Source organism: Colobus angolensis, unplaced genomic scaffold, assembly GCF_000951035.1.
Source record: "Colobus angolensis palliatus isolate OR3802 unplaced genomic scaffold, Cang.pa_1.0 Scaffold299, whole genome shotgun sequence".
NCBI classification, from domain to species: domain Eukaryota; kingdom Metazoa; phylum Chordata; class Mammalia; order Primates; family Cercopithecidae; genus Colobus; species Colobus angolensis.
The window spans coordinates 3,661,740-3,676,054 of record NW_012116254.1 but is presented as its reverse complement, the minus strand read 5'-3'; the positions used below and the strand labels follow the sequence as shown (position 1 = coordinate 3,676,054).

General features: G+C 40.9%; 2 protein-coding genes across 2 annotated transcripts in view; one reads left to right on the top strand and one right to left on the bottom strand.

Annotated features, from left to right (window-relative positions):
* The window catches only part of KATNAL2 (katanin p60 subunit A-like 2), a 93,927-nt gene that overhangs the window by 62,067 nt on the left and 17,545 nt on the right, over positions 1-14,315 (bottom strand). The gene's annotated exons all lie outside the window — the stretch shown is intronic.
* On the top strand, positions 9,875-12,487 carry LOC105517016 (RNA polymerase II transcription factor SIII subunit A3-like). Its single transcript, XM_011949365.1, is given in 6 exon segments — positions 9,875-10,201; positions 10,203-10,249; positions 10,252-10,347; positions 10,350-10,475; positions 10,478-10,621; positions 11,201-12,487. Coding segments are annotated over 6 exon segments (1,656 nt in total). The 5' UTR covers positions 9,875-9,944; the 3' UTR covers positions 12,187-12,487.

The following is a 14,315-nucleotide window of genomic DNA, read 5'->3' as shown; positions in this document are numbered from 1 at the left end:
CTATTATTAATAATTAAAACACTAACACATCTCATATCACTTTCCATGCCATCAAATACATAGATTTTGTGTCCTTTCTACTCACTCACCTCTTGCTTCCCTCTTGGAGCCTCTATCCTCCCATTCTGCTCTAGAGAATGACGCTTAGACTGCAAAGGATGCTTTTTCTGGGATTTTCCTTTGACATTTTCTTGCATTGGATCCCCTAGAAACTGATTCTTTCTCTTCCGGTCCCTCTCTTGTTTTAATAGCACACATTCTCTTGAGTAAAGGTGTATGGGAGATAAATGGGAGAATTTGTATGTCTGAAAGTGTCTTTATTTTACTTTAAGCTTGACAGCCTGAAAAGGTATAACATTACCATTATGATTCCTGATCCTTTGCATGTAATGTAATTTTTCTTCCCAGGAAACTTTTAGGATCCTATTTTTAAACCTAGGATTCTAAAATTACACAATTTCTTTGGTGTGGATCATTTTCCATTCACTGCCTAGCCATTATCAAGCTAGAAATCCTCATATTCTCATTTTTTGAAAACTTCTTTATTATTTCTTTGGTAAATTATTTCCCTATGTTTTCTCTGGTTTAATTTTATGAATACCTATTAATTGGATAGGAGATATCCTGAATAGATTTTTAAAGATTTTTTTCCCACAGTGTTCCATTCCTTTGTCTCTTTTGTTCTATATTCTGAGCAATTTCCTTGACCTTATTTTTTTAGCAGAATTTATTTAGATAATAACATTTTTAATTTCCAGGAGCTTCTTCTTATTCTCTGATTCTTTCCTTTTTCATAGCATCTTATTCTTGTTTTTTAGAGCATTCTCTTATCTTACGATTTAAAATCATAATGAAGAGGTTCAGTTATGCTCAGTATTTGCAATGTAAGTAGGCAGGTAACCTATTTTATAAACATATTCATCCAAAAGAATTCAAATAGAAAGTTTTATTGCTTAAGATGATAATCCCTTATTCAGTGTGCTAGAAAACACAACAAATAAGGCAACCTGTGTTTCAAAATGTTTGTGAAGGGAGCGTAGTAACTACCATTTGTTTGATCGATTTTGCTCTCTACCATTCAAAAGCTAGCTGTTGCTTTGAATTTAGTCTAAAATAAATAAAACTCAGTGCTCTCAGAAGTCCAAAAAAAAAAAAGAGAGAGATTTAAAAATATAATCCTTGAACCTATAAAATAGATGACATAAAAAGTAGTGATTCAGAATGATATAAATAGTTGCAAAGGATGTATCTGATAAAGGACTGGTATCCAAAATACACAAAGACAGAAAAACCCTCTTAAAACTCAACACTAAAAAAAAAATCCACTTAAAAACAGGCAAAACACATGAACTGACACTTCACAGAAGAAGATATACAGATGGTAACCAAGCATATGGAAAGATAACCTTACGTCATCAAGGAATGGAAAGTTAAAACAACAGTGAAATACCACTACACACTTACTGGGATGGTGGAAATCCAAAATACCAAATGCTGGCAAGGATGTAGAGCAACAGAAACTCATTGATTGCTGGTGGGATGCAAAACAGTACAAACACTTTGAAAGACACTTTGGCAGGTTTTTTTAAAGTAAAGACTAACTATACTCTTAGCAATTACTCTGACCCAACAATTGCACTCCTTGGTACTTACCCAAATGAGTTGAAAACTTATGTTCACAGAGAAACTGGCACAGCGATGTCTATAGCAACTTTATTCATAATTGCCGAAACTTAGAAGCAACCAAGATGTCGTTCAGTAGGTGAATGGATAGATAAATTGTGGTATACTCAGACAATGGAATATTATTCAGAGCTAAAAGAAATGAGCTATCAAGCCATGAAAGAACATGAAGGAAATTTAGATGCATATCACTAAGTGGAAGAAGCCAATTGAAGAGCCTATATACTGTATGATTCCAAATATATAACATGCTGGAAAAGGCAAAACTATAGAGACAGTAAAAGGATAAGTGATTGCTAGGGGTTGTGGGGAGGAAGGGATGAATAGGTAGAATACAAGATTTCTAGGGCAGCGAAACCATTCTATATGATATACTGTAGTGACAGATACGCACCATTATACATTTGTCCAAACCCACAGAATATACAACAGCAAGCATCAACCCTCATGTAAAATGGACTTTGGTTGATAATGATGCCAGTGTAGATTCATCGATTTAACAACATATAACTGTATTTTGGGATGTTGACAGTGGGGGAAGGTGAGCATGTGGAGAGGGGAGGTACGTGGGAATTCTCTATACTTTATTCAATTTGGTTGTGAATCTAAAACTGCTAAAAAATAGATTCTATTTTTTAAAAAGCAGTGACTAATTTTTAAACATACATGTCAGTACTACTGTATTTAAATGGATGTTTATGGTTTCAAATTAGTTCCTTGGCAGATCAGATTCTTATTCCATTGCCCAAAAAAATTCTGAAACTCTTATTATAAAATTGTATTCAATATAGATTAACAATCACAGTCTTCCCCCAAGCTGCATTTACAAAAATAATCATGGTAGAAAACTGGTCCAATGTGTAAAACCATGAGAAAAAACACATTTAGGTCACATTCTTTTTTAAAGTTTAATTTTATTTGTTTAGAGATAGGGATCTCACCATGTTACCAGGCTGGCCTTGAACTCCTGGGCTGAAGTGATCCTCCTACCTCAGCCTCCCAAGTAGTTGGGACTACAAGTGTGCACCATTCCACCCAGCCTATATTTTTTGAAGTCTTCTTACAAAGTAGTACTCTCATGTGATTTGATAATTTGTTTTTTAAAATAATATTTTATAAATATTTTTTAAGGCATTAAATGTTTTTATAATACTTGATTTTTAATGTATGCAGAGAATGTACCATAACTTAATCAATCTTCTCTTGTTATGTAAATGTATGTCTCTTCCAATTTACAAATACTATTAGGAGATTTGGCTATTTCTAAAATCCAAATTAATCCTCAATGACAGATCTGATAACATTAAGGAGAGCTTTAAAAGCATACAACAGTCTACTCGGAAACAATGTCACTGGGAACATTTCTACCTCTGTCCTTGAAGACAACGGTGATGGGGGGAATGGTTAACAAACCCAAAAACAAATTACCAAGAGAGAAAGAATCAAGAAGGTAATTACAGTAGTCTTCTTTGCTATATTTTCTGTTATTGTGAGATATATATATGTGATTTATATATGTGTATAACACATCCATTCATTTTTAATAATAAACAAACACCACCCAGATTATGACTCAGAGCACCTTCAATATCTTAGAAGCCCCCTTGGGTGTTCCCTGCAGATGGTTTCCCTCCCTCCCCCCCTGAGATAATGACCAGCCTGAATTTTGTGCTTATCAGTCACTTTTTCTTTCTGATTTTTACCAACTATGTATGTATTCTTAAAAAATGTATTTGTTCACTTTTCTCATTTTTGAACTTTATATGAATGAAATACACATCTATTTTTGGTGACTACTTTTGTCCAACAGTATGTAATTTCCTCATATCAAGGTAGAGATTTAGAAATTTTCCAGCTATTCCATGAAATTTTCATGTAAATTATCTGCTTCTATGGTTTTCTGGTCTATCTGGGCACAATTTCAAAGTGTCTTACAGGTTTCTTCTCTAATGTCTCTTAAAGTAACTTCTTTTTCCCAGAAAACAGAAATAGCATTAAGTACTTCCAGTTGCCTACAGCACCTGGCATGGTGACAAATGCCAAGTAGAGACTATTTCTTTATTTATTTTTCCTGTTAAATGTTGATTTAATTTTCTTCTCATTCTATTTTCTTCCCTCCCCCTCAGCTTTATTAAGGTATAATTGAATAATAAAAATTGTTTATATTTATTCACATACGATTTTGTGGTAAGAAGATTGATATTTCTTGATAGGTTTACTAGATCACTTTTTTTCGAACTATAGGTCATAAAGTCAACTTAATCAGTTATAAGAAGCATAGTTGAATAAAATAGAATTATTGCAGAATGCATAACAGGTAAGAAGGCTTAGTATTGTGTTAGGAAACTTGTGTTGCATTTGTGTGTAGGTATATGTGAGGGAGATAATTCTGAATTTCAGTCTAAGATGTCTTACAGTTGGTCACAGTAAAAAAAAGTTCGAAAGCCACTATACAAAACGACAGTATTTTGATATTAAAGATATCTGACATTTGTAGTTTCCACTCATCTTTCTGAAGATGTTGACATGACAGCTCTTGGTGAAGACTGAACCCTCTCTAATTTGCCAAAATTAACATTGGCCATCACAGTTTTTCCCTCCTTTTTTTTGTAATTAACTTTGCCTCACCTACAGTGCCATCTAGTGTATTAGGAGGGGGAGCCCTTCGTGAAATTGAGGTCATTCCAAAGTGACCATTGTTTGCATAATAAAAATGATAATCATCATATAATTCAGTCCATATCAAGTTTGCAAAATAAAATTATACCTGCATATTAAATAGGCAGAAATAGGATACATGGGATATGTTTGTAAATTTATATAGTCTCAAACCTATGTTTGGAGTTTTGGTCCAGAATTTTAAGTCTAAAAGGTACCTGGAATTACTGGAGATCATCTGAATCTCAGGAACCTGAGATCTGTAAGAATTAAGGATTTGCTGAAAAGCCCAAATAGTTGAAAGCAGAATCTTGGCTTCTGGCTCAATGCTCCTCCCTTCATCAACTCCTCCTCATCATTCTCCCACCCATTTATATTCACTCCAGACCAGAGATAATCCACTACTTTAATATTATTTCATAAAATTCATACCCTGCACAACCACTATTTTAATTTACCAAAACCTGCATGCCAAACTTGCCAGAAACAAACAAGTATGGCTACCAGCCATTCTTTCCTAGTTGACCTAACTCAGTAACAAATGAATGATGTCTTTTACAACTTCTCAAGCTTAATTTCCCACAATATTAGTGACCATTTCAAAGCTGTTACTGGCTAGACCTCCTTCAAAAGGTTAGTCACCTTGCTGCACCAGGAGTAGTATGTCTTATAAGAGATTATGTCTTTTAATTGCTGAATAGTTGCAGACCTGCTGTAAATAAAGCTAATCTATTTCATATGCATGTAAAAGTCTTTGAGAATGCAAAGATGGAAATTGGCTTAAAGAGCCATGAAAGTGATCTACATTTTCCTAGAGACTATATTGGACACTGACTGGTCCCATTTCTAACAAGGTCCATATCCCTCCATATTAGAGGTTCTAATGCAGTGTCCTGTACATCACACGAAATAAAGCCTGGGAAGTGCTTTGAAAAGTGTGGGGGTGCTATGTCAATATTAGGGATAGTAATTGGTGGGTGCCCAACAGCTGTTAGTTGCTTTGCTCATGCATTTCAGAGTCTCTCTATCCTTCACTCTAGAAGCATTTGCTTCTTCCTAATTGAAACATGTGCTTGTGCAAATGTTCTCTATGACTAGGTCACTGAGAAAAAGTAGTTAGTGTTCTCTGTGTGCTCCTCAGTACTGGATCCACTGCACTGGGTTTGGCTGAATTTCTTAAAGATGAGGAGGGTTAATTACACTATACTGTAGAAATACTTCATGTGTGCACAGACACGCATACACCCAGAGGAAGGCCCTCATTAGTGGGATGAAAAACTCATTAGGGAAAACTCAGTAGATTTATTAGAGGAACAGAAAAAAAGATCCCGGAAGAGACGTTTAAAAGTGGGGAGGAGAGGACTGGGAGGATGGGAGAACTGCAGGGGGCTGGGGGTGGAGGGGATGGCAGGTAAAGGATACAGAATTTCTCTTTGGGCTAATGAAAAGGTACTAAAATTGATCAAGGCAATGGAAGTACGTCTTTGTGAATATTCTGAAAGCCATGGAATTGTACATTTTAAATGGTGAGTTGTACGGTATATGAATAAAGATGTTTTAAAATGCAAAAGGTGGGAGAGGGGCAGATAAAAGAAGGCTTAAATAAATGTAAATAATCTACGTAAAATTGTGCCTTGATATATAAAATAAATAGTCTAACTGAAAATATAAATCTTTCTATTCAATATTTTGAAGCTATTCAAGATGGAAATGATGGGGTGAAAGAACTGGTTATCACACATAACACTGTGAGGGCCTACTTTGCCAGCCCCCAGACAGAGCCTGTTTCTGCTTTGGAGAGCAGCAATGACACCTTATTACTACCCAACCTTGCTGCATCAGTGTGACTGCAGGACTAGACTTACTGAACAGAAGAGTAACACAGGCATTTCTGTGTTCAGAATCTTCACATGTTCATTTACAGCAGACATTTCTCTTTACCGTTTTTCTTTTGGGTTTTATAATAATTTGCAATGCATTTAAAAGTTGAAGAAACCACCTTAAGTATTGTCTATACTTCTTCAGTTTATTGGTACAAAAATAAGCTTCTTTCAATAAGAATCTCAAATGTTTTTAAGTGCAGCTATTTTTTACATTTTTATGTCCAGATCTGGTAAGGTATTGAAAGAATATTGTATTTCAGATACAATTGGTGGGAATGTAACTTGGTACAACCCTTTTGCAGAGCAAATTGACAAAATCTATCAAAAAGAAAAATGCACATACCTGTTGGCCCAGTGATATCACTCAGCAGTTTATACTCTAGAAGATCAATTACACTATATTATAGAAATACTTCATGCATGCACATACATGCACATACACAGATGCAGAAAAATACAGTTTATTTTCTACTACCCATGGATAGGATAGTGAGTTTCATAGCAACCCTAATAAAAGCGAGTTGGAACATTTGTCAGAATTATTTCCTTCAAACTCCTTTTTAGAATCCCTGGAGAATCATTTAAACAGTGATCCACTGATCTAATTAACACAGTTGATCAGGATAAATAAGAAAGCAAAAGCTCTAATTCTTGAGACAGAAGTCTAATTCTTAATCCTAAGCAAATCTGAGTAATGTTGATCATACTTTTGAAAGAATAGCCTGTCAGAGAGGCTTGCTTAGGGTTTTGATTACATTTCTGCAAAATGGTAGCTACTTCAACTCCAATCAAAATAATTTCCACTTTTTTTTTTTTATTAGAATCTCAGTTTGCAAAACAGTCTATCTCTATAATGGAGATTGACTGAGCCCTTTAGAACTCTGTCTGGTGATGAGGCTGCATCAAAAATGGCTTTCCATGGTCGGGCACCATGACTCACTCCTGTAATCCCAGCAATTTGGGAGGCCAAGGTGGGAGGATCACTTGAGCCCAGGAGTTTGAGAGCAGCCTGGGCAACACAGGGAGACTCCCACCTCCAATTTAAAAAAAAAAAAATGACTTTCCTACTCTGTGGACTGTGAAGCAGCTTTTACTTGTGGTGACCAGGTCTTAAAATAATAATGTGATTTTTATTTTGAGGTAAGACTGATAAAAATTCAGAATTTAGTAAGAGTAAAATAGGGAAAGAGAGTTTTAAAAACACTATTCAAAATGTAGTGTTAAATATTTAAGATGAGCTTCTGTTACTGAAAACACAGAATGCAGTCTTACAAATTTCTTAATTAAAGGTATAAAGTTGGCCAGATCTACATCTTTCTGCCCAGGCCATTCAAATTAACATAGAAAATTATCTTCTGAATTAAAAAAAACTAAGAATGAGCTACTCCCCCCACAAAAGTTCCATTTAAACTGTAAGAGATGGTGTGCCCCTGAAATGGACACAAGTACATGCCCATTAATTTCTGTGTACAAAGAAAAAAGGAGGCCCAGAAGTGAACATCTAATCTAGGTGTCTCATTTGCATGTTTCAATAATCTGGTGGTTTTCTTCTTCTTTCATTTCCTTTGTGGGCTATTGTGCCACAAATATACCTTCATTATCAAATTCAAAATTGAATCCTGTGATACCATAGCCTGAGGAAAAGGAAGCATTGAATATCATTCCCAGTTTTAGACTGAGAAGATATTTAGGAAATGTTACTGTGTATACACCACATGCAACATTAGTGCTTTTAATTTCCTTTTTATGGGTGCAATGGAGATTAATTTGCATGAGCTCATTTCAATTTCGGTAATAAGATCCAAATTTTGCATTAAGCTTTCCATCTCAAAAACAAACAGTTAAAAAGGACACATCTCTTATTCTCTTATTTCAAATGTTTTTACTATACTTCTCTTTTACAGTCTCTGCATCTAATATTCACCTAAAAGCTTGGCTATCTATACCTGTAGGTTCAAATTTGTTTTTTGTTTGTTTCCTGATTATCTCCTGGCTCTTCCAGGAAACTTCCTAAATTTCAAATGCTGTACAACCCAACAAAATACTAGAAATCTCAAAAGAAGTGTCTACAGATCCAGAAAAGAAATTTGCTGAATTTCATACAATGTCCAAATTGGTCAACTATGCTCAGAAACATAGGACCAAGTGTTCCCTAATTTGAGAGGACAAATAAGTAACAACAGAAGAGAAAAAAACATAGATACTATATTTCAAATGATCCTGTTTTAATAATTGTCACCGAAAAACAAAAGTGCAATCCAGATACCAAATCTGTTTTAACAATAATAGCTAGAGACAACAGTAAAAATTTCTTTAAAGTTTTAAAACAGGTGGAAGAAGATCCAGAAATATTTATTCCAAGATTTGTAAGAGGGGATAAAACATGGCTACACTGGATGATCCTGAAGAAAGAGCACAAAACAATGGATACCAAAAGGTAGCAGCACTCCAGTCAAAGACAGAGAGGACCAGTCAAGAGAAGAGGTCATGGTAACAGTTTTGGGTAATGCTCAAAAGATACGACTAAATGACTTCTTGAAGGGCCAAACCATCATTAAATGGGCTTACTAACAGAGTTTTTGAGAAAATTAGCCAAAGCATGAGCAGAAAAACCATTATCAGAGAGTTCTACCTAATCATGAAAAAGTTCTTGCTGTTGCATTTCACTGAACAAAGGGTAGTTTGGCAAGAGTTTCAATGGGAAATCATGAGGCGTCCACCTTACAGTCATGATGTGGAACCTGCTGACTTCTATTTCTTTCCTAGTATTAAAAATTCTGCAAACGGCACCCAGTTTTCTTCAGTTAATAACAGAAAAAAAGATTTCATGGAAATTGTTAAATTCCCAGAACCATCAGGGTTTGAGGGACAAGGTGGGGGCAAGACAGTGCTTGAAAACTGTCTTGAAATTGATGGAGCAGATGTTAAGAAATAAAATCTAACGGTTTTATTTTGGTCTTTTAGTCCCAGTTTTGACAAATGTTTGAAAGTCCCCTCACAAAACATCAGTCCTAGGTAAAGAGTTGTTATCCTGTATTGGTTCTTCTTTCTGTGATTTTGTCTTGCTGTGTTATTTTCTGTTTTACTCCCAAGAAGACTCAGTCCATGTTTTTTTGGAATCCACAGATACGCAAACTGCGATAATGGAAGGCCAACGGTAGAACTCCGTGGGGTGTGTCGAGGCTGAAATTCACCTAATCAACCTCTGGGGCACAGTAGTCCACCTGGTGCGGACCGTCCCGATTGTCTGCATTGTGCTGAGGGCATGAGTACGTATTGGGATGGGGCAGCCCAGGAGCTAAGAGGGTCAGGGCTAGAGCCGTGAGTGTGGGCCTGCGGTGGGCTATATAAGGCCCAGCTCTGGCACTAGAGCTTCATTCTGTGTTGGACAGCAAACCGCAGAGGTCACTCCAGGCTATGGCTCCACATCCCGAGGACCAGAAGCGGGCCTGCTCAGCTGTCTGCAAGGACCGGCCTTCCAGACCAAGTGTCCCGCTGCACCGAGGACTGAGCTTGCTCCAGGCTGTGGTGACTCCACGTCTTGAGGCCTATGGTCTGCAAGGAGCAGCGCCCCAGAATCAGTGGTCTGCTGCTCCGAGGACCGAGGTTGCTCCAGGCTGTGACTCCACATCCCGAGGTCGCTGCCTGGCTTCGTGTCCAGCTGCCCTGAGGACACAGCCAAGACCTCCAGGACAGTGAGGCCTGCACAGCTCTGGTGAGATGGCAGCAGGATCCACTACGCTGCACGCAGTGGAGAAGCTGCAGGTGTATCTGACCACTAAGACGGACCTGAAAAAACTAGAGAAATATTTGCAGAAACTCTCCGCCTTGCCCATGGCAGGAGACATACTGGCGGAGACTGGAATCAGAAAGACGGTGAAGCGCCTGCGGAAGCACCAGCACGTGGGCGACTTTGCCAGAGACTTAGCGGCCCAGTGGAAGAAGCTGGTGCCTGTGGACCCAAACACCGGGCCTGAACGCTTCCCGAAAGCACTTCGGGGAGGCTCTTCAGGACCAGGAAAAGGCCTGTTCCCAGAGAACAGGACAGTCCCCAGGAGCCCATCTAACAGCCCTGAGCACAGACGGACAGCACACAGAACACCTCCGGGGCTCCAGAGACCTCACTGAGGCCTCCCAGTCGCGAGCCCAGAGCCGAGAGAAAGCGCCCCAGAATGGCCGCAGCTGATTCCAGCCCCCATCAGACCCCTCCATCGCGCATCGCTCCCCTCCCGATGCCCGAGGGCCCTGAGCCCCTGCGCCCGGGAAGCAACCCGGAAGAGGCCACGCTCACGCCGCTCAGGGCGGGCCTCTGCTGGGTCAAGGTTGCCAGGGCCAACCACAGGGGGAAGGGCTTGTGAGCCACAGCAAGGGACACAAATCGTCCCGCCAGGAAAAATGCCCCTTGTGTGCCCAGGGCGATTGGCAATCCCCTGATTTGATCAGGGAGAAATCATCCCGGGCCCGCTTAAGAGAGGAAACCCCAAGGATGCCCTCCCGGGAAAGTGCCAGGGACAGGCCGCCCTCGGGTGACGCCAAGAAGGACAAGGAAGGGGGACGAGCTGGCAGCAGCCAGCATGTCGCCGCCTTGGTGGTGGCTCCAGATGGTCACCCAAATAGGCCTCATCACAGACACTCGAACAAGAAGATGCCCAGTCTAGATGGCTCGTATCCAGGAAATGAGACACACCGCCTGTCTTCTGAGGAGAAAGAGCAGCTTTCCAACGACCGAAAGACTCAAGAGGGGAAGCCACCAACCGCTCATGTGGGCAGAATGTCCATGAGCTCCCTCTCTGAGGTGGAGGAGGTAGATATGGCTGAGGAATTCGAGCAGCCCACTCTGTCATTTGAAAAATACCACACTTACGACCAGTTGCAGAAGCAAAAGAAAAGGACTGGGAAATCTACCACCACTGCACTTGGAGATAAACAAAGGAAAGCAAACGATTCCAAGGGCACTTGTGTGTCCTGGGATTCAGCTAAGAAATTGCCTCCTGTCGAGGAAAGCCAGTCAGAGAGGCTGCAGGTGGCCCGCGCTGATTCCGCCGGGCCGAAAACGGTGCCCAGCCATGCCTTCTCAGAGCTCTGGGACCCCTCAGAGGCCTGGATGCAGGCCAACTACGACCTGCTTTCCGCTTTTGAGGCCATGACCTCCCAGGAAGAGCCAGAAGCACTGTCCGCACCAACGTTCCAGGAGGAAGCCGCGTTCGCTGGACACAGAGTGAATGCTAAGATGCAGGTGTACTGGGGCTCCAGGCCTGCCTGTCAACCCCAGGTGCTGACGCTGGGACAGCAGTGCATCCGGGTCCTTAGAAACAATCCGGACACCCTCAGTGATGTGGAAGGGATCCCCTACTTGTATCTTGAACCCATTCTGGAAGGGTGGACACCTGATCAGCTGTATTGCAGAGAGAAATATAATCACGCACTCATTCAAGAGACTGACGAATTATGGAGGATTCATTGTCTCTGGGACTTTAAGGAAGAAAAGCCACAGGAGCACGAATCTTGGCAGGAGCTGTGCCTGCGGCTTCAGGACACCCAAGAGCAGCGGCTGAGAGTACTGAAAGCAAACATCCGATCTGCACGTGAAAACAAACCCAGCGGAAGACAGACAAAGATGATCTGTTTCAACTCTGTGGCCAAGACGCCTTATGATGCTTCAAGGAGGCAAGATAAGTCTGCAGCAGCTACTGAATCCGAAAATGGAGAGATCAAGTCAGCCCCAAAGCCTGCGGGAAGCAGCCACGCTCCCTCCAGCAGGGGCAGTGACAGTGGTGGCAGAGACAGCAGCAGCAGCAGCGTCCTTCACCAGCTCCCTGAGAAGCAGGCCAACCCCTGCCTAAGCAGCAGCAATGAGCACGTGACGCCCAGGGCCAAAACCCGGAAACAGGCTGCCAAGAAAGTGGCCCCGTTGATGGCCAAGGCAATTCGAGACTACAAGAAAAGATTCTCCCGACGATGAACTCAGGACTTGCCTTGCAGGTAAAATCTGGAGGGAGGAGGACCAATGCAGTCAATGAGGGTTGGGGAACGAAACTTCCAATGGACACCAGAACCTTTAGCTTAGTGCAAAGTTGAGCCTTCGAATTCCGTAGGTGTCACGTGCTGGCCCTGTGATTTTACCTCCCACAACCAACCACTACCTCCCAGTCTGGAGGACACCTCAGAATCCAGAAGATATGAACACATTCGGAACAATTCTCTTTTGGTTGTTCACTGATAGTTTTTTAAATAACACCCTAGTTGTAATCATAAATAAGGAACAAGATGTGAGATTCCCTTTTTCCTTTCTTTTTTTTGAAATCATCAAGTAGATAAGAACTTATTAGACAAAACTCACAAGCCATTAGGTGATACTGATAACTCTGAATACGTAAACTGTTTATTGTTGTTGTTTTTAAAAAACGCTGGGCATGATCCTGTATTCATGACCCATCCTCCTTTGGGAGGCCAAAGAAAGCGAATCGCTTGAGCCTAGTAGGTGAAGAGCAGCCTGGGCAAAAGAGGGAAATCCTGTCTCTGAAAAAGATATCAAAATTACCCCAGCATTGTGGCACACGCCTGTGGTCCCAGCTTCTTAAAGGGCTGAGGTGGCAAGATTGCCTAAGCTGGGCAAGCAGAAGTTGCAGTGACCTTTCATCATTCCACTGCACTCCAGAATGGGAGACAGAACCAGAGCATGGCTCAAAGAAAACTGCTATTATGTAGAAAAAGGAACTATCTGATTTCATAAATGAATGGTAATCACTGGTACATTCATCAAGCCAAAATAGTTTCCCAAAGTAACACATAGAATAATTCACAATCTTTTCACACATAACACCTATGAAGGAATGGAGACACCTTAATCAACTTATTTAGGTTCTGAATCAAGAAGTCTAAAGTTGCCAATAAGACTTTCTGATTACCATGAGATGACCAGGTTAACAACCTGCAGTTCAGATCACAGGGGCTTCTGCAAGCTATATTGAACCTTTACATTCTATCAGAGAGCATTTGTTGGCCTCATGCAGGCTGGTAATCAAAGGAATGTGTGCAAGCTATGACACACACACACAGGTAAAAACCCAGGACACAGAGACACAAGTAAACTGCATTTAAGGAAGACAGAGAAACATTCGTTCTGAGGAAAGGGAGTTGAACCTATCAGTGATGATATAAAACTCCAAGAAGGCCGGGTGGGGAGCTTCACACCTCTATACCAGCACTTCAGGAGGTTGAGGCTCGTGGACCATATAAGATCAGGAGTTGAAAAAGACGATGACCAATATGAAAAAAATCCCATCTATACTAAAACAATCCTCATTCTAGGACCTCGGAAGTTTTGCCACTATTGCACTAGGGTCCTCTCTATCAGGGAGTTAGAAGACTGAAAACAAAGCACTTTTATATATTTTGCCACACACCAAGGAGAGGTAACTCTCAAAAAGGCCTTAACACCTGAATTCTCATCTCCCGATTCTCAGGCTATAACCACTTTCCTGCTTCAGAAGAAATACACACACTCTCTCTCACACACACACGCACAGATGCACACACACACAGAGAGACAGAGAGAGAGAAAAAAGTCATGTGACAATATAAAAACTAAGTCAAACCATCATCGACAGCAGAAACAATAGCTGACATCATAGACACTTCAAATGGTTCTGTTTGCCTCATTCTGACTGAAAGATTAGAGTGGAGTTCGGCTGCCCAAACCCTGGCACCAACATCACCTGCAGGCCAGAGCAAGCCTTTCTGAGGAGATTTCAAACAGCCGGTGGGAGCAAGATCCTGAAGCGTTTCTTCCCAGACTGGTAACAGGAGATGAAACGTGGCTCTACCGGCAGGACCCCGAAGACCAAGCACGAAGCCATGGCTACCAGGAGGTGGCAGCGCTCCATTCAAAGCCACAGAGGAGCAGTCAAGAGCAGAGGTCATGGTCACCGTTTGGGGGGGGATGCCAGAGGGATTCCGCTCGTTGACTTTCTGGAGGGCCAAACCGTGATCACATCTGCTCACTAGGAGAGCGTTTTCAGAAAGTTAGCCGCCAAAGCTGGAGCGAGAACAGTCCTCACCAGAGAGTTCTTCTCCACCACGACGATGTTC